This window comes from Camarhynchus parvulus, chromosome 4 (genome assembly GCF_901933205.1).
Source record: "Camarhynchus parvulus chromosome 4, STF_HiC, whole genome shotgun sequence".
Taxonomy (NCBI): Eukaryota; Metazoa; Chordata; class Aves; order Passeriformes; family Thraupidae; genus Camarhynchus; species Camarhynchus parvulus.
The window spans coordinates 46,514,591-46,536,189 of NC_044574.1; the positions used below are offsets into that span (position 1 = coordinate 46,514,591).

The 21,599-nt window shown below is 39.7% G+C and overlaps 1 protein-coding gene across 1 annotated transcript in view; it reads right to left on the reverse strand.

The window, feature by feature from the left end:
* PAPSS1 (3'-phosphoadenosine 5'-phosphosulfate synthase 1) overlaps positions 1-20,581 on the reverse strand; it is a 39,000-nt gene extending 18,419 nt beyond the window's left edge. Inside the window, exons 1-7 of the mRNA XM_030947144.1 lie at positions 20,522-20,581; positions 13,142-13,256; positions 10,748-10,983; positions 9,236-9,374; positions 7,034-7,152; positions 2,284-2,397; positions 248-359 (exon numbers count right to left, since the gene is read on the reverse strand). Of these exons, the coding sequence (XP_030803004.1) occupies positions 248-359; positions 2,284-2,397; positions 7,034-7,152; positions 9,236-9,374; positions 10,748-10,983; positions 13,142-13,256; positions 20,522-20,581 (895 nt within the window). The remainder of the gene's footprint in view (positions 1-247; positions 360-2,283; positions 2,398-7,033; positions 7,153-9,235; positions 9,375-10,747; positions 10,984-13,141; positions 13,257-20,521) is intronic.
* Positions 20,582-21,599: the final 1,018 nt, after the last annotated feature.

Here is a 21,599-nt window from a genome sequence, read left to right on the forward strand (position 1 = left end):
TTGAAAAAAAACTGTAAAGGCAAAAAGACAAAATATTCAAATTCTAATATGATGGTAGGTATAAAAAGAATAAAACCATCACATTTAAAACTGGTTATTATAATATTCTACTCCCTTATCCCAGATCTGAAGTTGTTGACAAGCCTGATAATGTGTTACCACACCACCACTAAAAAGCAAAGCATCAAAAATATTTTGGAAGTATGATTAGTTTGCTCAGTTTTACAAATGGTGTGTTTTACCCTACCATCAAGGAGACAGTCAAAGTGAAGGCACTGGAGGTATTCTCTCTCTCTCATAAAGCCATTCAGGGGCGTTGCCCAACCTTCTGCTAGCACTTGTACCCACTGCATATCCACCTTGTAAAGAAATAAAGAGATAGACTTAGAGCAGATAAAAGTTGCTGCTTAATTACTGGCATCAGGCATTAATCATAAGAGATCATGCTTTAATTCTAAAATGCAGGACAGTACAAATGGAAGAGTTCTCAGTGTTACCATTTTTAATCACAAATAATTCAAAGTTTCTACAAGTAAGGAAAAAACAACTTGTTCCTCACTATTCATATTTTTGGCTATTTTCCAGTCCCTACACTGGATCAAATTTCCATGTGTTAAAAAAACCAAACCAACAAACACACAACACACAACAAATTTTATTTGTAAATCTTGATAAAGTTCATCTTAGCAAAATTAAAGAATCCCACTTGCCTTATCTAACAAAGCAAAATAACAAAGATGTTAAAAAGGAAAAAAAAAGTAATAACAATACATACGATTACCAAAAAAAAAAATCAGAATTATGAAGGTAAATATTAAGAGGTCTAATCTTTAAACAAATGTGAAATAATTCTTTTTCATAAACTAGTGAGACAATCCAGAACTAAAATTCTCTCTGGACTAGTACTTATTTTAGTATGAGATATCAGTTTACACAGAATTTCCTTCCTTATTACTCAGTCACAGTATGACTTAGTGTGTGGTCTCCATTATTTCTGCATGTGCATTACTAAGACTTGGTCAAGTTTTTGACAAGGACAGGCTTTGCTTGTGCTAGTCTCTTTTGCAAAGGGCATGACGAATTTTATTACACTGTTTAATTACACTGAGGCAAGTACAAAACATAGTTTATTCCCAAACTTACATCAGATACTTGATCAATGTTTAACAAGCCAGTGGTTGGGGGTGGAGGGAGAAATTATTCGTTTTTCTAGATAGGGAGCAATTTAGAACGGGACCCTACTGAAGTTTAATAATGGTGACCTTAAGTATTTATTCCTCAACAAAGCAATTAATAGTTTTAAACAGATGTATGTGAAAAAAATTAGTAAAATGTGGTGAAAGGAAGTATCAATATCCATTACTAGTAGAAGTCCAAGCAAATTTTAATATTACTTAGTTCAATGCTTAGTATCTCACCCCAACCCTTCAAAGTCTACTCACAATACATGCTGAACTCTGAGCTTAGTCAGCTCCTAGATCAAATGCTTAGCTTTAACTTCTAGTAATACCATCAAAAAGCCAGTGAAAAAACTCATGCACTGTATCTGTGTTTAGGCTTAGTTATTCAGAAAAATAAATGAGGTAGAACAAAAACACAGCCAGAAGCAGCTTCATTTAATTGATCTGAGTTGAAAAATAATGTATTTAACTAAATAAGAATAGGACTGATCAAGTTGTTCCATGCTTTTCTATATTCTCTCTGCTGGAAACTAGAAACACAGCACAAGTATGTTCTAATCAGCAAAAAAAAGCAATAAACTGGATCTGGTCTTTGCAATTGTTTGAGTTTGGTATGCATATTAAAAGTTAATGCTGTTCAGCTGAAGGCTACCAACAGGACGAATCAAGAAGTAGTAATTGATTTCCCCTATATTTCTAGGCAATTACAATTCACAACAAAATGGTTTATGTAAGTAAACTAAAAAAAAAAGGAAGCAATCCTTCTAGAAAGAATTTCTCATACAAGACATTCCAGGCATGGTTTCATCCATGGATCTGGAGGGAGTGTGGGAGGAAATCACTGCAGATTTTTGCTCCAGGGTGGGGATAAACTAAGTAACACTATACCAGACATTATTCATGAAAGTATGAAGATCTATTATCTCTGGTAAGTAAACAAAGAAACCACAGATGCTGTTGCTTTCACTCAAGGAAAGAGGGAAAAAGCCTATCAAGGTGTATTCTGTAACCAGTGCAGGTATTTCTGCTGCATCTACTTACACTAAACAACAGATCAGACTGTTCTTCAACTGCAGCAATGAGACAGCTGAACACACAATACCTTATTTATTTCCAGGGTTAACAGAGACTCAGCATCAGTTTTGGCCAACTGTAGCTTGTTTTCTGGCACATAAAGCTCTTTCACCTCATAAGAGGCATCCACTGGTACAATGTCCTGTATAGAAGGAATAAACAGAACTTAATATTTGCTCAGAATGCCTCTTGGGCACTGAACACACATCAAGAAGTAAAACTCTAATGTTGCACTAGACAGCAGCAAGAATTTATTAATTATGCAATTTTTACTCATCTAAAAGCCAGTACTGTTCCAAGATTATGATATATTGCTAGTTACTCAAGCCAGCAGACTGGCTAAAGTGAAACATTCTGACAAGAGGTTTTTGTCCAAACCTTAAGTAACCCATAGAACATTTATCTAGTAAATATTTAACTATTGAATTGAATGAAGTTTTTATGACTTCTTAATGCCTACATTATCTACAGTAGAAAGGCAGACTCAATGCTTTTACACGTGCTGAAGAAGTAAGAAAAGATTTAGAGACTAAGCATTTATGATTTTAAGTTATTCACTACACAAGACACATTAGAAATGGCAACATGAAGGCAGAACACACAAAGCTCCTTCTCCACTGAAAATTAATACAGAAGTACACACTAAAAGTATTTCCTACAGCTAATGCCATATTTCATCTATATACTAACTCTTTTTCATCTATATACTAACTTTTAGAATATTTAAATGTGATGTCATCTGTGCATATATATGCAATGAACCAAAATCTAGCTCTATAACCAACATATTTTTATTTGAAAAAAAATTCAGTGCTCTTCCATGTGTATTAAACAAGATATTCTCATCCACAATGCTTAAGACTTTAAATTTGTTGGAAGAGATCAACACAAAGATAAAACCATAATTAAAAGAAGAGAGAAGGTCATAATGATAAAACTGTTAAGAGTCTCCTCTAGCAAAGGATGGTGTAATATGTCAAAACCCAGTCAAAAGTTCCACTGATGTTCAGTAGCAAAAAATCAGTGAAAAGAGGCTGACTATTCTTTTTAAAATATATTTTTCAGTGTTTGAGAAACCTTTGTAAAATAATGCTTTACTTTTGGAGAAAAAAAGCTCACCCTTAGAGCAACAAGCAATAATTAAATTATCTTGACTTTTCCAGTATATGCAGGGTAGAATAAATAGGTATGCTTGCAGAAAACAAAAAGTTAACTCAGGAATTTTAATGCATTTATCAGACCCTAGGCACTACCTCCATGGAAAGTAAAACAAAGGCAGTAGAGTAGGCTGACAAGTGAGAAATAAAATGACTAAGGAAGTAACAAGACGTGATGAGTCTCACTGCCTGTTGCATAATTCATACGCTCAAAGATGCATCAAAAGAAGACAAATTAAACTAGCACTTAGAAATGGTGTTTTGTAAGGAAAAGCTTGGTCCATTATATATCACACATCATTTTGGAAGCAGATTTTAATACATTTTAAGTTAGACAAAATCAGCCTTTTGTTTTCTCTGCCTGAGCAGCAGCATGACAGCCCAGGAGAGCTGCAGCAGACTCCTGTCACAACAACAACCCCAGAATCAAACGAAGGTATTGCCTCCTGCAAGCAACACTGTAATGATGCAGCGCACATTCAAGCTGCTTCACAGATTTCCCTCGGGACCCTGGCTCATTACCAGGCTAGGATGTCCTAATTTTACAAACCATCAATAGCTTAAAATAAATGTGCCTATTAAAAAGATCTCTTCAAATATTATCCTGGTTTTAGTGTCCCACTAACGGGCAAAACAAAGGTTTCACAATGCAGTTTCTGTCAACAATCTATTTCATTATACAAATCTAAACTTGAAGACAGTTCTAGCAACTGAGTCTGACATTTGGAGAACTTGTAGGCTTACTAAACCTAGACTCCCTTGCACACATGAAAGTGGTACTTAAAACCTCAACTTAGATTACAAAAACATCAACAAAACAAGAAAACCAGCAACAAAAGGAATCCATGCATCTTTAAACTGCATGAATTTTAGGAATTACGAAAACGTTAGGCTAGCAAGCCATCTAGTGACCATTCTGAGGCATCAGTTTCACTGAAAGCTTAATTCTACCAAAGGACAAGTTAAAGAATATTCCACAATATTTGTTATTTCACAAGGCATTCATATAAAAAATGACAAAATAATAAAAAAATAAACTAGATGCATTATGGAAATGTGCCTCCTCACACTGGGGTGGTGGGTTCTTTGCTGATGCTGATTGCCTCCAGAAATCATCTAGTCCAGTCTCCTGCTCAAAACTGGTCCCACCCCACTACAGCAGGCTGCTCAGGACCTTGGCCAACCAAGCATTTAACATCTCTAAGACAGAGATGTTAAGACAGAGCATCCCCAAACACTCAAAGCAACTTGTTCTAATAATTAACCATCTTTATAGCAAAAGGTTTTCTCCCTTATGTCTAATTTTAATATTTTATCTCATGTGTGCTGCCCCTCATCCTATCCTTCTACACTTCTAAAACATGTCTTCATCAGTCTTCCCTATACTCTCTGACTTGGATGATAGAAACTGCAGCAAGGACTCCTTTAGCCTTCTCCAGGCTGAACAAATCCACTTCCTCTCAGCCTCTCCTTGTGCAGTGACATACTCCAGCCTCTGAACATCTTGGTGACCTTCTGCTCAGCTCACAGAAGCACATCAATGTCTGTTTTCTTCTGGGTGAAGGAGAAGGGCACAAACCTGGACAAGGTATCCACACAAGGTCTTACAAGTGCCATATAAAATTTCAAAATTGCTTCTCTGGACCTCCCGGCTATGCCCTTGTTATTTACAGTAGAGCATGCAGGTAGCGTTCTCTGCAGCACAGGCACATGTTTCCATAATGCTGAAAAACGTTTTTATAATGCTGAACAATTTATTTCCTAGAATCATAGAGGCATAGAATGGTTGGGGTTGGCAGAGACCTTAAGGATCATCTAGTTCCAATCTCCCTGCCATGGGCAGGGACACCTTCTACTAGACCAAGTTGCTCAAAGCCCCATCAAACCTGGCCTTCAACACCTCCAGGGATGGGGCATCTGCAGGGTCTCTGGACAACCTGTTCCAGTGTCTCAGCAGGCTCACAGTAATTAATTTCTTCCTGATATCTAAACTACTTTCTAGCAGTTTAAAGCCTTGCCCTCTCCCTAAATGCCCTTATAAAAAGTCCTTCTCCAGCCTTTTTATTCAAACTACAGGAAATCTACAGAAATCATACTGTCAATAATGCACTGCATTAATATGGTCTAAAACCAAGACGTGCCTGTTTAGCCTTGCCTTGACTTCACTGTCTCCCGGAGAACTAAGCAACCACTAAGGTATCTTGCCATTCATTAGACTGTTACCTTCAAAGAAGAGGAAAAAAGTGCTAGATGTGCCTTAAACAAAGCTGACTGGGCTAGGAGCCAGCAGTCAGCACTGTGTACCAATGCAAGCCTTCAGGAATCATTATCTTGGCACGTGTGACATAGGTTTCTATAACTATGAATTGTTCTGAGCAGGAGGCACAGGGCCCCTCCACTTAGGAACTGCCACCTCTCATAGGCAGGACTCCTATACAGCTCTCCTATTTTCTTCCAAAAAAATATTCACATGGGGATTTGGGCAAAAATTCTCTTATGGTCTTCTGCCCTGTCTTATCTCCTGAGCAACCCTGAGCAAGCAGTCATCCTTGAGGAATTTTCTTGAAAATTTCAGTACAATCTCTCCAGAGCTGTACTTACACAGAGGGTTAAAATTAACTCATACTGGCTGCATGATGAGGTCTTTTGCTTGTATCAACTTCAACACTTTATAGAGCTTTATTTACTCAAACTACTGTCTATACCCAAAATTTCCAGAACATCCAACTCCCATTAAAAAAATGAGTTATTATCTGCAAGAGTATCTTAATTAAAAAGAAATAGTTGTCTGGAATCTCATCCACTGCCCACTGACTACAGATAAGAATGTAAGGAAACACATTTCTTCTACATGAGGATTAGCAAATTCTGGGGGCAATTTTAGTGTTGGGTTTGGGGGTTTTTTGTCTGTTTGTTTTGTTTTCCATGTGGCATTTGTTGGGGGTGAGTTTTTTTAGGTTGGGTAATGAGCCAAATCTACTTATCAGGCAACAGGAGAAGGCCTGGAGACTTCAAAAGGGATGGTGTAGATTGCAGGCATGAACAAGAGATCTACCTTTTCAGAAGCTATGAACCATAAACTCAACTCAGCCATGTCAAGAAGATCAGTTTTCTGAGCTGGTCATTACACAATTGCAGGACTACTTTTACTAGTACAAGAAAAACGGTGGAAAAAAGGGAAAGCAGACACAAGCACAGTAGCCCCTATTAAATCACTCTGTAAGTGCACTCCTGTCTCTTCACATCTGTAGTATATATTAATTTGTACACTATAGAGACAATGTAAAAATTCAGACTCTTTAAAATTGGTTGCTAGCATTTTTAAGTCAGCATTCACTGCTGGTTCTGTAACAACTGAGACAGCCTCCTTTTCCTTCCAGTTATTGATACAAATTAATTTTCCACTTGTCCAAATCTTATTTCACTTGGAGATCAATGCTGCGCATTGTTTATATTTAAAAAGGAAACACACAATAGGACAAGTTTAAAAGTTTAAATTGAAAGATGCATAAGCCTTTATGTCTCAAAAACTGTTTTTGTTTTTCCCAGCACTTACATTCAGATGGCACGTACAAATACTTGGGAAAAACTTTTCTAAGATATGTCTCCATTTCTGCTCACCCTCTCTTGAAGAAGTTCCACAACTTGTTGTATACAATCATTCACATCACAGGAATCAGTTTTCAGCACAAGCTCTGGGGCTTCTGGTTTTTCATACTCAGAGTCAATGCCAGTAAAACCTACAGAACATAAAAATATTAGGTGACTTCTTCCAAAAGATGGCTTCACTTCCACACTGTTCACAGACAGTTTTCTATATATAAATGAACACAACAGGCAGGAACATGGAGTTTTAGCTTCCTTAATACAGGAATTCTTAGGGAAATCAGCAGTTTTTTTCTTTATCTTCTTTGCTAATCATAGTATCTGACAGCATCAAACATCAGCATTCTGCAGTACATACAAAGCACTTATTTGTTGGTGAAGCTATTTGATTTTTACTGTGAATAAAAAATAAGAGCATTGGCAGAAGAACTGTACACATCAACTCAGAGCTTGTCATGCTATCAGCTGATTGTTACTCTTAAAAAAATAAATAAAGGATGAAAAAATATTATGAACATCCAGTATATATGTAAATTCACCCTCATACCACCAAGCAGTACTCTGAAGTAAGGAATTTCAACACCTTTTACATTAGTTGAGCTAATATACTCATCTCAAGATAGCTGCTAATGTAAGAATGATGACTGTGTTTATTATAATAGCTGTCACAGACTGTGCAAGCTACCAGCGACACTTGTTCTGGCCTACTTATCTTGCAACCTACTTTGAAATTGTGGAGAATCTACCACCCATGCATAAACAAGGAAAAATCAAGCCCAAAGGCAAAAGAGTATCAGCATACAAGTCAGAGCTGCATCAGGAATATCAGCTGGGCTTCAGCAACTCAATAGCTGCATCCTCCACAAATGCAAACACAAACATCAGAACTCCAGTTTTTCCCTTTGGATTTAAATACCCTCAAAATTAGTAGTTTGGTTCCTCCTCTAAGAAAAATATCAATTACTGCAGTACCTCATGTGATAAAGAAACCTTTTCCAAAACCTGTATACTTTAGAAGGATCTGATTACTGGAGGAGTGGGAACATGAGACAAAGAAAATGTCTCATTACCATTTCCAGAGGAAAACATGGTAACAGTTGCTCACTTTCCTTATGAATTAGCAAGTTTGTTTAATTTTCATCCTTCATATATCAGATAGGTCATAAGATAAAGTCACTGCTACACCCACTTGTATCTTACTCAGGCACTGTTTACTTCACTACCACTTCTTCAGGAACACAGTTCCATTATGTGGCTTGTAAAATTAACAAAATACTAAGGATGCTCACAAAATAGGCACAAATAAGGAATCTGTACAGAACTGTATCTTTGTATCATATCAGTTCAAGCCATCTTGCTTTGAGTTTGAACAAATCTTTGTTCAACTTTATTTATTCCTGGTGCTTGCACGAAATATTTTGTAGTACTAGAAGTATCAAGCAACCACTCACACAGAATGTCTTCGATTTCTTGAATTTTGTATCACTTCTAATTAAAGTGAATTCATACAGCATCTGCAAACTCCACCCCCAGAAGTTTACTTTAGAAAATCCTGCTTCGCTACTAAATACACAGCTATCTATTATCAGCTTGTGAAACTGTAACACAACAGAGCAAAGCAGCACTTGAAACAATAGTTGCAATGAATGATTGCATAGCTAAGCTTTTTTTATTGCAGGTTATACTTAAATCTTGACCTGAGGCTGGGAATAGGAAATAATACTCATGGGCACTAGAATAGAACACAGATTTAAAAGTTACTATCTTCAGAACTGTTCTTAATGGTCTTTACAGGTAGACAGTGGCCATGTTTTACTTTTTAGAAGAAACTAGCAGGTTTTATGAATGCAGTTCTTTAAAGACTTTAGAAAGAATTAGGCTCCTTTTAACTGGTAAATGGACACACAAAGGAGACAGACTAATCCTCAATCATTATGTGATTTCTATTGCAACCTTTAATGTGCCCAAGGCTTTTTCTATCTGTGGTTAGCCACTTCCACCCTTTTACTGTCTTACACACTTAACCACTCAGTTTTATGTGTTAGAAGTCAATTTCTATTTTCTTCTCAGTCCTGTCCTGAATCCATGCTCTTTTTAAGGGTGATACACTCAGACTTGAGCACATCCACTTACATGGAGTCAAATTACACCTATGTTTCACTAATTACACCAATAATTACACTTATGTAGAAAAGATGTGATTACATCTAGGTTCACCTTTAATTTCTCCAGCCCTGGCTTTCTTATAGAGTCCTTTAACATCTCTCTGCTCACAGACATGCAATGGAGCATCCACAAATACTTCAAAAAAAGGCAAACTTGCCCCTTCATGAATTCGTCTGGCGTTATTACGATCCTGCGAGAAAACAGAAGAAAAATCCTAAAAGGTTGCCCCCATATATTTTTACTGGTTTTTGCCTTTGAAATACATTTTAAAGAAGATGACAGCCCAATGTAAACAAGCTTTCAAAGTTTGAAAAGAGAAATGTGATTTGATTATCTGATGCCCTGCAAGGTACATCACGTTGGCTACTGTACATCACATAGTAAAAGCTGACAGGAAGATGTAAGATATTTTACATTAAACTTGATTTATAAGAAAAACCCACAACCAAACCCAGCCAATAGAATGCAGGGTTTTCTATATCCATACATATATGTCTGAGGAATAACATCTGCCTAGTTGAGTACAGCAGGGAGGAGGTGCTATCTGCTGCTCTTGATATAACCACCTTTCTCTCCCAAGCACCAGTCTTCCCTACAGTCCTTAATCTGACAAGACTTGTGTAGTCAAAATATTGTATTATTTGCATTATTTATCATATTATTTTTATGGCTGGCCAAGCATTGGAACAATATTGGTGACTTTCGTTGAGAGAACAAAAAACATCTTCCAAAATCCACTAAAATCTTCTCTTACTAAATATTGCTTATTAGTTATTTTTCTCATATCTAGAGACTTCTGTCATACTGTAGGGTTTGAGTTCCCCAAATTATTATCAGAAGAAGTGTTTGCACCACCCTAATCAGAGAAATAACACATTCTCATGCTGCGAAACATCTAAGCTTAAAGTCCCTGGGTCATTCTTCAAGATACTTGGGTGTTCACACATCGTTTTTGTCTCTCCCCTCCAGGTTCTTATGCACAGGTGAAAACAGTCTTCACACAACAACGTGAAAATGAATTTACATTAATTTTAAATATTATATAATGTCATATTGTATACACAACATGAAATAAAGTAAAAAGAACCTACAGACAATTAAAACACTTTTCCCTAAAGTCACTTGGTAAAATAAAGTTCTCACCATTCATTCACTAAAAGAAAAATTGCTTTTAAAAGCAATTTACTTAAGCCTTCAGGTTAAGTGTACACCTAGTCCTCATATTTATAAAGTACTGGAAACTGCATGAATCAAACAAGATACTGCAATTTTAAGAGTCTTTCTTGGAACATCATTTGAGCTTGTTTGTATTATTAGAGTAATAATTCTATCTAATGGACTGAAGGATAGTTCCAGTTAAAGAACTGATGTCAGCATTTTATATTTTAAATTAGTATTTCTGTTTTGAGTAATCACCTCCATAAAGCAAAAACATCACTAAAAAAAAACCAAACAAATAAGTATTTGATTCTGGCTACACTCAGAAACGGATTTCTTTAACTAGGATTCTGAATGATATTTTGCATTTTCCCTACGCTCCATCTAGATGTTTTTCACACTTACCTGAGCATAAGGAGAGATGAAACTAGTAATGCACACCAAACCAGCATCTGCAAACAATTTAGCAACTTCAGCAATACGACGCACATTTTCCTCTCTATCTTCTGGTGTGAAACCCAGGTTCTTATTAAGGCCTTGGCGGATATTGTCACCATCCAAAGTGTAGCATGGAATACCATGGCACACTAAATACTCCTCCAGTGCCATGCTCACTGTAGTCTTCCCAGCACCAGACAGACCTAAAATAATCAATAATAATATAAATATATAAGCATAGGAACAAATTAAGGCAAGTTGTAGTACATGCGTATTATGAAAATCCCAAAGTGACAGGCATCAGCAGTAATGCCTTCTGGATAAACTTACTTGGAATGTAAACCAAGTGGCTTTTACACAGACAATAGGCAAAGAGAGAGTAAGGTAAAGGGTTTTCTCCTTTTTTCTCCCTCTTGTGTATCTGGGGGTGCTGGGCTAAGTTCACTGATGATTTCCTAAGTTGAATCAGCTCAGTGTTGAGTTGGGCAAGAGGTACAGCCTGTGCAAGGCAAGAGAAGGAACACAAGGCAGGAAACAGAACAATCTTCTTTTGGCAGCAATTACGTACACCCCCATCACAGAAAACAGGCACAACTGTCCAAAAGAAGATTTCAGCAACTTCTTCATTTACTTCTCACTGAGGTCTTTGGCTTGCCATTTTTGTCCCCACATCTAGCTTGCTATTCACTCACATGCTCTGTCTTTTCACACATCATTTGGTCTCCATCATGTAATGAATTGCAAAAGTTAAGGTTATACATTAACGTATTTAAAAACAATTCTCAAGCTGACAAGTCTTTAAAATAACTTACACTCTAAAAATTGCATATTATTTTACACATGAAAGCAATGGTTTTCCACATTTTTGCTGAATTCCTCAGTATTCTTTACTAGGACCCTCTGACTCCACATTCACTAAAAAAGAGCTCTCAAATAAAGGTTACCTTGAAAAATGAAAAGCAATCCCTGAAAGATCTTTCCATACACTCCAACTCCATGAGTGCTGACAAAGTGAGAGTCTTGGAGTGTCCCAATATTTCAGCTTTTATTCTAATACCTATTAGAATTTTGAGACTCATGTTTGCATGGTTCTAGAATGGCTAATATTGCTTACTTCAATGCCTACAGTCCTTTTCACCCTTTCACATTACTGCTCAAACATCTTCAATAACCTAGCTTCCCACACATATTCTTGATATCTTACAACCACCCTCCTTCCTGAAAAAAAAAAGAAAATTGAACATTAAGATTACATTTGTTTAAAAAGAACATTGACCGGAAAATGTTGCCATGTAGATAACTGAGAACACATTTTTTTTCATGACCTTTTTCAAAATTAGATTAATGAATTACCAGAAGAAACAGAAAGGCAGCTCACCAGATCATTCAAGCATTGAGAGAGGCTGGAGCTGTGCGATGGAAACAGGGAGAGAAAGGGCTCCATTCTTTGCCCAATGAAATACATGACAGCAAGCAAATCTGCTTGGAATGGCTCTCAGCAGTTTCTTATCAATGACTGCTTTACATTTCACACACATTTACTAACACTAGTGGAAATCAGTTTTACTTAATGTAAATGTAGTAAGTTTCCCTAATAGTTTTTATCTTTTATGTTGCAATACAACAATGTTCTAAATGTTTACAAGCCAATTAAATTATATATTTTGCTATTTTTTAAAATTAGCAGATTAACTAAAAATAAAAAAAAAACAACTTTACAGGGAATATTTTAAAGCTTCCAAAAACTTTGAAAGACAGAAAAATTTTCCTCGCTGTTACGAAATAAAAAACGTCTTCCAGAATGTATTTATCTTCTCTATTTACAAAAAAAAGCCCCACAGAGCTGACTTCAAAAATAACTGCCAGTATGCATTGTCCAAACATGCAATTGCTGTCCAATGGCATAGGTTTATGTTGAAATGTTATTTCAAACCAAGGAGACAATAAGAATCCAAAGAGAAGAGGCTTTTACAGAAAAGATCCAGAAGTACAGACTCTTACAAAAACAAAGCTGCATTGCATTTCATTTCTAAAGAGATAAAATGGACAGTACAAAGAGACAGAATTGATTAAAACAAAAAGAAAGGAGGAAAAAAAGCAACACATACAAAGGAAACCAGAATTAAGTAGCAGACAGTATCAAAAAAACAACCCTCTCAGAGCTCTGAACAAAATATATTCTCAAGTTACTATTTGTCCCAGAGCAACTTCCTGCTAGTCTACCTAAAAATAGTAATAAAATTGCATCAAGGTCTTAGATTTCACAAACATTCAACTTTGCATGCAAAAAAGAGCTACAGCTAAGTAGCTTTTCAAAGGAGCAACTAAAATGAAAGGATCCTCAGAAATCCATGGCTGTACCTGTTAACCAGACTGTGCATCCACGAAAACCACTTCTTGTTCCTACCACTTGGCCTCTCTTATTCCTGCTGACATGATGAGCTTGGTAGGTAACATTGGTTGCCCTTTGCATTCCCTGGAAAAGAAGTAGTCGATTAAGTCTTTGATAAAGGGTGAGTTGGCAAAGCAAACAAATTCATCCACAGGCACGAAGAAAGACTTGAGGACAGAAAAATGGAAGTAAAACCAATACCCATTCCATCAGCTCCAGCATGGATCAAAGGCGGCACAGGAATTTAGAACAGTCAGCCAGAGACAACCACACCCCTTGGGCTACTTCAGTGAAGCTTGGGACTGACAGGTTAATCAACTACTACTTTCAAATAAAACTTGCTTAAGAAAAATCAACTATAAAAAAGAGAGATGAACTGCTAGAGCTGTTTGACTTCTATTCAAGTTATATTAGGGTTCTGCTTGGTAGAGTACTATGGGATAAAAACCTGAATAGAACAGGGGCCCCAAGAAAACTGGTTAATATTCAAGGACCATCTCGTCCAAGCTCAGGAGTGACACAACAAAGAGGAAGTCAGGCAAAACCAGCCAGGAAACCTGCATGGATGAACAAGGAACTCCCGGACAAACTCAAACTAGGGAAAATGTGGGCTCTCTCTCGATGGAAAAGGAAGACACGGTTACCTGAGACATGGAAAAGGCTGAGGTAGTCAATTACATTTTTTGACTCAATCTTCACTGACAAGTGCTCCAGTCACACCACCCAAGTTATGAAAGGCAAATGGAGGGACTGGGAGAATGAAGAACCATTGCCCAAGGTAGGAGAAGACCAGGTTTCAAGCCACCTATGGAGCCTGAAGGTGCACAGGTCCATTGGACCTGATGAGATGCATCCACAGCTCCTGAGTGAACTGGTAGAGGATGTGTCTAAGTTGTGATCCACCATATTTGAGAAGTCACAGCAGTTTCTATTGAAAAAGGAGGAACATAAGCCTGTTTTTGAATAGGAAAGTAAGGAAGACCTGAGCAACTACAAACCCATCAGTCTCTCTTCTCTGCCCATCAAGATCATGGAGCAAAATATCCTGGAAACTATGCTAAGACACAGGAAAGGAGGTGATTAGTGACTGCCAACTTGGCTTCACCAAGGGCAGATCATGCCTGTTAAATTTGGTGGCACTGGCCTTTAGCTCATTCTTAACTCCTCAGAGGCCTTTTCATTGCAAACCATGCACGTTTCTTCCAAATTTCAGTTAAGCAAGTGCCTTTATGTGTGGTATCATCAGTCCCCAGACAAGAGATAGTTATCATAGATTCTAAATGTTTAAAGAAAGTATTATTTCAAGGAACTTTTAAAAAAATATTTTAAAGATAGGGGTTTTAAAATATAATTTTAACTAAATAAAGCTGGTTACCGAGTTTCTTAAAACTATTCATCATAATAACCTGCTCTACAAATAAATTCACTAAGATGACCCTGCTGTCAAACACATTTCACAATCTGAAGTGAGAGAGCCCACAGGAAGATCAGCCTTGGCATCATCCCAGACTTTAATGGTACCTGGCTAAAAGAACTTTGTTTGTGAAAGATCAAGACCTTAGACTGTCATACCATGCATGAACAATCAAACAAAAAAGACGACTTTAAAAAAAGAGAGAAGGGAGGCAGGGGATGAGAGGGATTAGTGGTATCTTTAATGCTGCTTTGGCTTCTCTTACTTGTAAATATATTGCCACTATCTTCTCTTTCATCATTGTATCAGTGCCAGTTGAAAAAGAAAACATGCAGTATATTTAATATAAAAGACAGTAGGGACTATATTCCTCTATGGAGTACTAGCAGAGAGCTGTTCATAGTTTCAGAGAGGGACACACCATATTTTTGTTAATTCTGCTTTGTGGTATCTACTTGTGGCTTCAAGGACTGCTGCTACATCATTCTTCTATTCAAAGGTTTATCTATAACTTATTTGGAAGTTATGTAACTACCTTGGAAGCTCAAGGTAAGAACCTATGCTCAGGTTTTAAACACAAGAACTCTGCAATACAGTGGTGATAGTCCAGCAACTAAAATTAAATGAACACTGAATATCAACCCAGACGAAACCACAATCTGCAAACAGGTTATAACCATACAAAATGATGTTATCCTTGCTGATCATGCTACCTTAAATAATCTATCTCCCAAAACAAAGGTGTTTTGCGCACAGTCACTGCAATACAGCTGACTAAAACCAAAAGTCAAAAAGTCAAAAAACCCAAATCTTTCTTCTTATAGTAGGAACAATTAGGCAGTATAAGAAATGGAGATCTCAGTGAGCAAATTGTGGAATTAAAACCAACAAAAATAATTGAAGTGCTTCAATTAAAAGCTATATAGGGCATAATGAATGTACACAGCCATTCAAACTAACACAGTAATAGCTACATTCTCTGTCATTAATTGCAGTTGTACTGCATTGTACCAGGCACTGGATAAACAGCAGTCTCCAAGCACAAATCCCATGCCACTGTCTCAGTAAGCTCTCTTACATTAAGACATAAACCCACATATGCTTTGCTTTTGAACCCTGGCAACAAGTCTATTATCAGACTCATACATTAGAGGTCAAATGTCTCATTCAAGGAGACTTCTTCCAGTCTGTATTCCATAAGTTATATCAGCTTCCTATCTTTTCTAAAGATGAAACTAATCAGGGTGCTACACTAGGTTTAAAAAACTCATGAAACCCTGAGGAAGCAAGCTGGAGGGATTCTTAAAATACGAAAAAGACACAACTTTTATTAAAAAAAAAGTATTAATACCTACTTAGCAGAGATGAGAAATCACAGCAAGGAGAAGGCCTTGCTAGAGGATGAAGCACACATGTGCAGTGGAGCAGCCAGCGAGCTGAGCAGAGGGACAATAATCCACCTGTACTTCAGAAGCAGGCACCTAAGACTAAAGGTTAAAGTGCCCAAAGAGTCTGCATGCACTCAAAAACACACCTGCCAGTCACCAGCTGACCCACCTTTTGTATCTGTATACAGGCACACAAACAAGGCAGCTCAGTACTAATCCTGGGCAAAGCAGTACCCAAATCCCCCTTATCTTCCAGAAAGAAAACCAATTTTATAGAGGTGCTCTAAAAAGTTAATAATTTAGCAAGTCATTCCCTGTTGTTAAAAAAAAAAAAGTAGTTCCCTAATTTGCTTCCATATAATTTGCCCACACCACTGAGCATAAACAGCTGAACACGATATCTTCAGCAACCCAGGTTTTTAATTACTATCCCTGACATACACACTTACTACAAATATTGATGTGGCACAAAAAATACTGACTGGCACATATTGTTTGTGCTCTTGAATTATTTAGCCAGTCTTCAAATTCTTGTACATAAAATTTGATGACTATCAGCTGATGAAATTAAATGACCAACCAAAATGATACCAGACATAAAGAACAGTCATTTCCTTTTACACTATATCAAAGCATCACCTAGGAGATCTATATTAATAATGTTAAAAGAAATGAAACTAAGGAAATATGGGATAGAAAAACTCAGTGTGATGAGTAAGTTCTCTTTGAAAAAGCTATTTTAAAATTCTAAGCCCAATTACATTCACTATAGTAGTCACCGCTGTAAGGACACACTACATTTTTGTAAAGGGGCTAATGAAAAAAAGGGCATTAATTACCAACGTTTATCTGCATTTTTAACAGCCATTGGATATTTCCACTCTGACATCCCCATAAAAATATGTCTTCCACCCTGCAACACACTGCTTCTGCATTCTGTAGACAAATGCTTCATCTTAATATTTTCCCTCCTACTTTGCCACATTAAACAGAAATAGTGCTTCAGTCCACTGCGCTTCATTATAGCAGTAATGTCAGCTGAGAATGCTGATATATCCCTCCTTTCTTCTCCCCCACCAGGCTGGTTCATTTCTCACAAGAAATCTAAATTGCTCCAACAGGCAGACATCTCAGTATTGAAGTAAAAAAGGGTACTGAAGAAATCCTTTCTTGGATCCACACTGGAGAGCCGCAATGATAAAGAACGAAGGATAACTCCACTGTTTACTTTTCCTGCCATGAAGGTAAATTTTATCTTTGCAGGTAGTTGATCAAGGAAATTAATGATTACAGACACCTTGGAACCATAGGAACAAAAGAAAGAAAGAAAAATGATGGGGGTCAAAAGGAAATACTAACTCTGTCAACTTTTCTATGTACAGACTTCCTGAGATGACTTTTTTTTTTTATTATTCTTGATGTTTTGCCCAGTTACAGCTATAATTTTTTTATTGCCAAAACCAAATCAGACTATCAGTGCCAAACACCTTTGATGCAAGAACACAGACAGGCAACCAGATGACAGAAAGCAAACCCAAGTTGCAATGCCAAGATCAAAAGACAGCCAAAAGAAGAGATTATATCTTAATTGTTTTACGGTTAACAGACAAATGGCATATACACTGGCATAAGCTGAATTTATTCTTCATTACTTCCAAGCAACAATAAAAGATTGTACTTCTACTATCAATATCAAATTTTAAGTTTTCACAAAGCAATTTACTCCCTTCCAGGGAAGGAAGTAAACCTTTCCATGGCAAGCTGAGATTCCCCAAGCTGCATCATAAACTTGGGATGGCTTGGAGCTGGAAGGAACAGAAAACAGACATGGTTTCCATATAAAGCACATACACTGAAGACACTGTGACTGTAATTCCATATCCTTCTGCTCTAAGATGACAGTATTGGGTCCCCAAGCTAAGAACCCCCATAAGTTAGCAAAAGCAACACAAGCAGCCTCTTCTCTGAATTGCAGTCTTACTTTCAATGCCTTTCTCATTTCCAGTCTTAACAGAAGTTCTTTAGGTCTTCGTTAACTTGCTCACCATGTGGCTCTTATAAACCAGTGACTCCCTGATAACAACACATTTTTATTACATTTATTATTCAGCACTGATAACCAATTGGTAGTTTTCTTTTTATTCCCTGCAAAGTGTTCTGCTCCATAGCCAAACAGAAACTCAAACACATGGAACAGTGCCCATCTTTTTTGTCTACATACAAACACAAGCAAGGAAAACAGACCTGGTTCCAACACAAAAATTCAGCTACCACAGAGGTTATATCTACATATTTATATGAGATGTCAGGACTAAAAAGATCTGTCAGGAATACCTTCCATTAGCTACTTTCTCAAATTCTGGTTTGAAAATCTGTGCTTTGATTCAGACAACTGTGCTTGAGAAGGAAGGGCAAGCCCAGAAACTACATCTGAACAATAATACCTTTTACTCTTTTAAACACATAACAATTCCCCAATCCATATTCTGCCATAGCTTATAGCATTACATTTTCTCCCATCTACAACAAGAATTCTTACTTGGATCTTTACAATAGCCCACCAGAAAGCAGACTGCCACAGTGACAATAAGGCACTTAAACACCTCTACATAAAGCACCACCCAAGCTGCCAAATGCATGCTCTCCTGCCACTGACACAGACTAGCTCCCCTTTGCCAAGTGCTCTAAAGTTGGGACAGTTTGAAAGATCACAGCAGCAGCAATCACCTAGAATCTTCCCCAGCACTGTGGATACAAGGAATTCCATGCTAAAGATATTATTAAGGAGTGTGTCTTTGCTTGCCACCTGCTGCCATACCAGTATGACCAGAAGCAGAGACAGGTCATTGACGAGTGCTGGAGGGGGCTCACTGCCTGGCCTCAGAGGGGCTGGATAAAAAATGAAGCCAAAATTACTCTACTGAATACGCTCTCAGAAACAAGAATTGGAGCAAGCTCTCATTCGGAGTCACCTGCAAACTGACACAACAGCTCAGCCGTGTTAGGAATCCAAGCCACTCTAAAGGAAGTGTGCCACATGTCTCCCCATCAAGCCATGTTCTTCACACTTAACAGCAGTGTCTGTGGCTATGCTGTGCCCTGTAAATGGGGAGTAACTGTTTGCTGTGCTCAGAGCTGGGCTTGGCAAGGGCATTTCCACAGGCAGAGGTGTATTTTGAATCATGCTGGAAGCACAGAGAAATTCTGAAAGACAGGTCTCTGCCTACTCTCCTAGGGGCTGCCAAGTCCATCAGGGTAAGCTGCTTTGCCTTCGCTCTCAGCTGAACAGATGCAGAGCCAGAAGTGCCAGAACATTTGCCTGTGGAGCATGTGAATCAGCAGCACTTTTGTTCCTGGTGAAGCTTATTGGTCTATAGAGAGCATTTCAGTTGAGGTCCTCTGAAGAAAAAGGGAGAAGTGGAAGACTTCCTCTGCTTGCCACGTAGCATAGAGGGGGTTGCCAACCTCAGCTGAACTCAGCAAACACTTAATGTCCGTTAGGGAATTGCCCCCATCTGGACAAAGCTATCTTGGCTTTGCTTATGACTAAGGAAATGATACAGAGTAACTTTTGCACACACTCTGTTAACCCCACACAGACATCGTCTATTTCACTATCTTCTAAACATATGATTTTGCTTTTTCCTAGTGGAAACTGAAAGAATGTAAATTGCCGATTACTCTCTTAGGTGAACAAGTTTGAGCTTGTACACGGTGGAAGAGGCTTAGACAGGCACAACATCTACCCAGCACTACGACAGCAACTTCCCCGTTTTTCAGGCAACAGCTGCTTTTATCAAGAAAGCTGTGGCCTGCACTCACAGCAAGACTTCAAAGACTGATTTACACTCGTACATTCATATCAATTTTTTTCTGGATCTTATGTCTTGCCTGTTTCAACTCAGCATTGATTGAAAGAAATCATATTTTCTTTTCCATTTCTTTTCGCTTATCTTGCATCATCAGAGGCATCAAATGTTCTCAAAGGCCTGCAATGTCTCTTCTAAATAGCTGCATTTTGGTCTTTGCTGTAAACCGATCTTCCCCCATCTTTATGAACAAGAATGAAGGCTTTGGTTACGTTTTTTTAAGCCCAGTCTCGACAGTTTTCCACATAACACCCGCTATACAAAGAACCCCAGTCTCTGGCCAACCCAGGTTTATGAATGGCCACATTGTACATCGCATTCTTAAGTCTTCCTTCTTCCAAAAAGCTGGAAGCCGAGGGCTTGCGGCGGAAGAGGCAGGGATGAAGCCTTCAGAGCCGGGTGCTCTCCGCAGGGGCTTCCTGCCCTTCCCCGCAGCCGCCCCGCGGGGCTCCCCGGCCGTGCTGCCCCCGGCGCTGCCGCTCCGTGACCGGGCTCGTCCCGCCGCGCCCCCGCCCCGCATCCCTCCCGGCCCGGCGGGCAGCGGCGCCCGGAGCCCCCGTCCCGGCTCCCGCTGCCGCCCACTGCCACATCACCCCGGCGCTCGGCGCTGCTTCCTCCCCGCTCCCCTGCCCCCGCACGCCCACCCGCCCCCCGGCGCGCCGCCGCCCGCCCGCTCACCCAGCTCGGCACCCTGTTGCTCAGCTTGACTTTCTTGCACTGGCTCTCGGGCAGCTCCATGGCCGCGGGGGCAGCGAGAAGAGAGGCAGGGGAGGAGGACGCGCCTTCCCGACTGATGCTCGGCGCGGATGAAGCCGCTGCCGCCGAGGAGCTGTGCCGTCTGCGCACTCCCGCGACTCGGCCAAAGGTGGTGCAGGGAGGAGCCGCGGCCCGGCGGCCGGAGGGAGGAGGGAGGGACGGCCGGAGGGAGGGAAGGAGGGAGGCGGCTGAGGGGAGCGGGAGCCACGGCAGCCCGGCCGCGCGCCTGCGCCGCGCCGTGACGTGCGCGGGGGGGCGGCCGCCGCCACTTCCGCCACCGCCTCTGCTGCTGCCCTCGGCGGTGTCCGCGTACCTGTCTCTCCCTGTCCCTGCCCATGTCCATGTCCCTGCGACCCCCCGCGGCCCAGCCCTGCGCTCAAGAACGCAGTTCGCTTCATTCAAGAGGACATAGCCCTAAGCTATGACGAAAGGAGACAGCCTGAAGCTGCGCCAGGGGAGGAGGTGTAGGTTGGACGCTGGGAGGAATTCCTTCACAGAAAGGGTGGTGAGACACTAGAATGGGCTGCCCAGGGAGCGGATGGAGTCACCGTCCCTGGAGGTGTTTAAGGAAACACTGGATGTGGCACTTGGTGCCGTGGTCTGGGTGACAAGGAGGTGTTCGGTCACAGCTGGACTCGGTGATCCCAGGGGTCTTTTCCAGCCTCACTGATGGCGCGCTGCCCGCCCGCTCTGCGCACAGCGTTCCGCCCGGCCGGCAGAGCGGAGATGTTCTCTGCTGAGTGTGTCCTCCCCACCTTCTCCACTTCATGCACAGAGGAGAGAGAGGCTGATAGCGGAGATGTTCTCTCCTGAGTGTGTCCTCCCCACCTTCTCCACTTCATGCACACAGGAGAGAGAGGCTGCTGCGCTCCTTGGGAAGAGCTCGGGTCGGGGAATGTGCGAAGTGGCTGTCGCATTATTCCCTAACAAAAATTTCTCCAACAAACAAAGCTCATCCCGTGCAGCGCTCTGGGAAATGTCTCTTACTGTTGATTTGGAA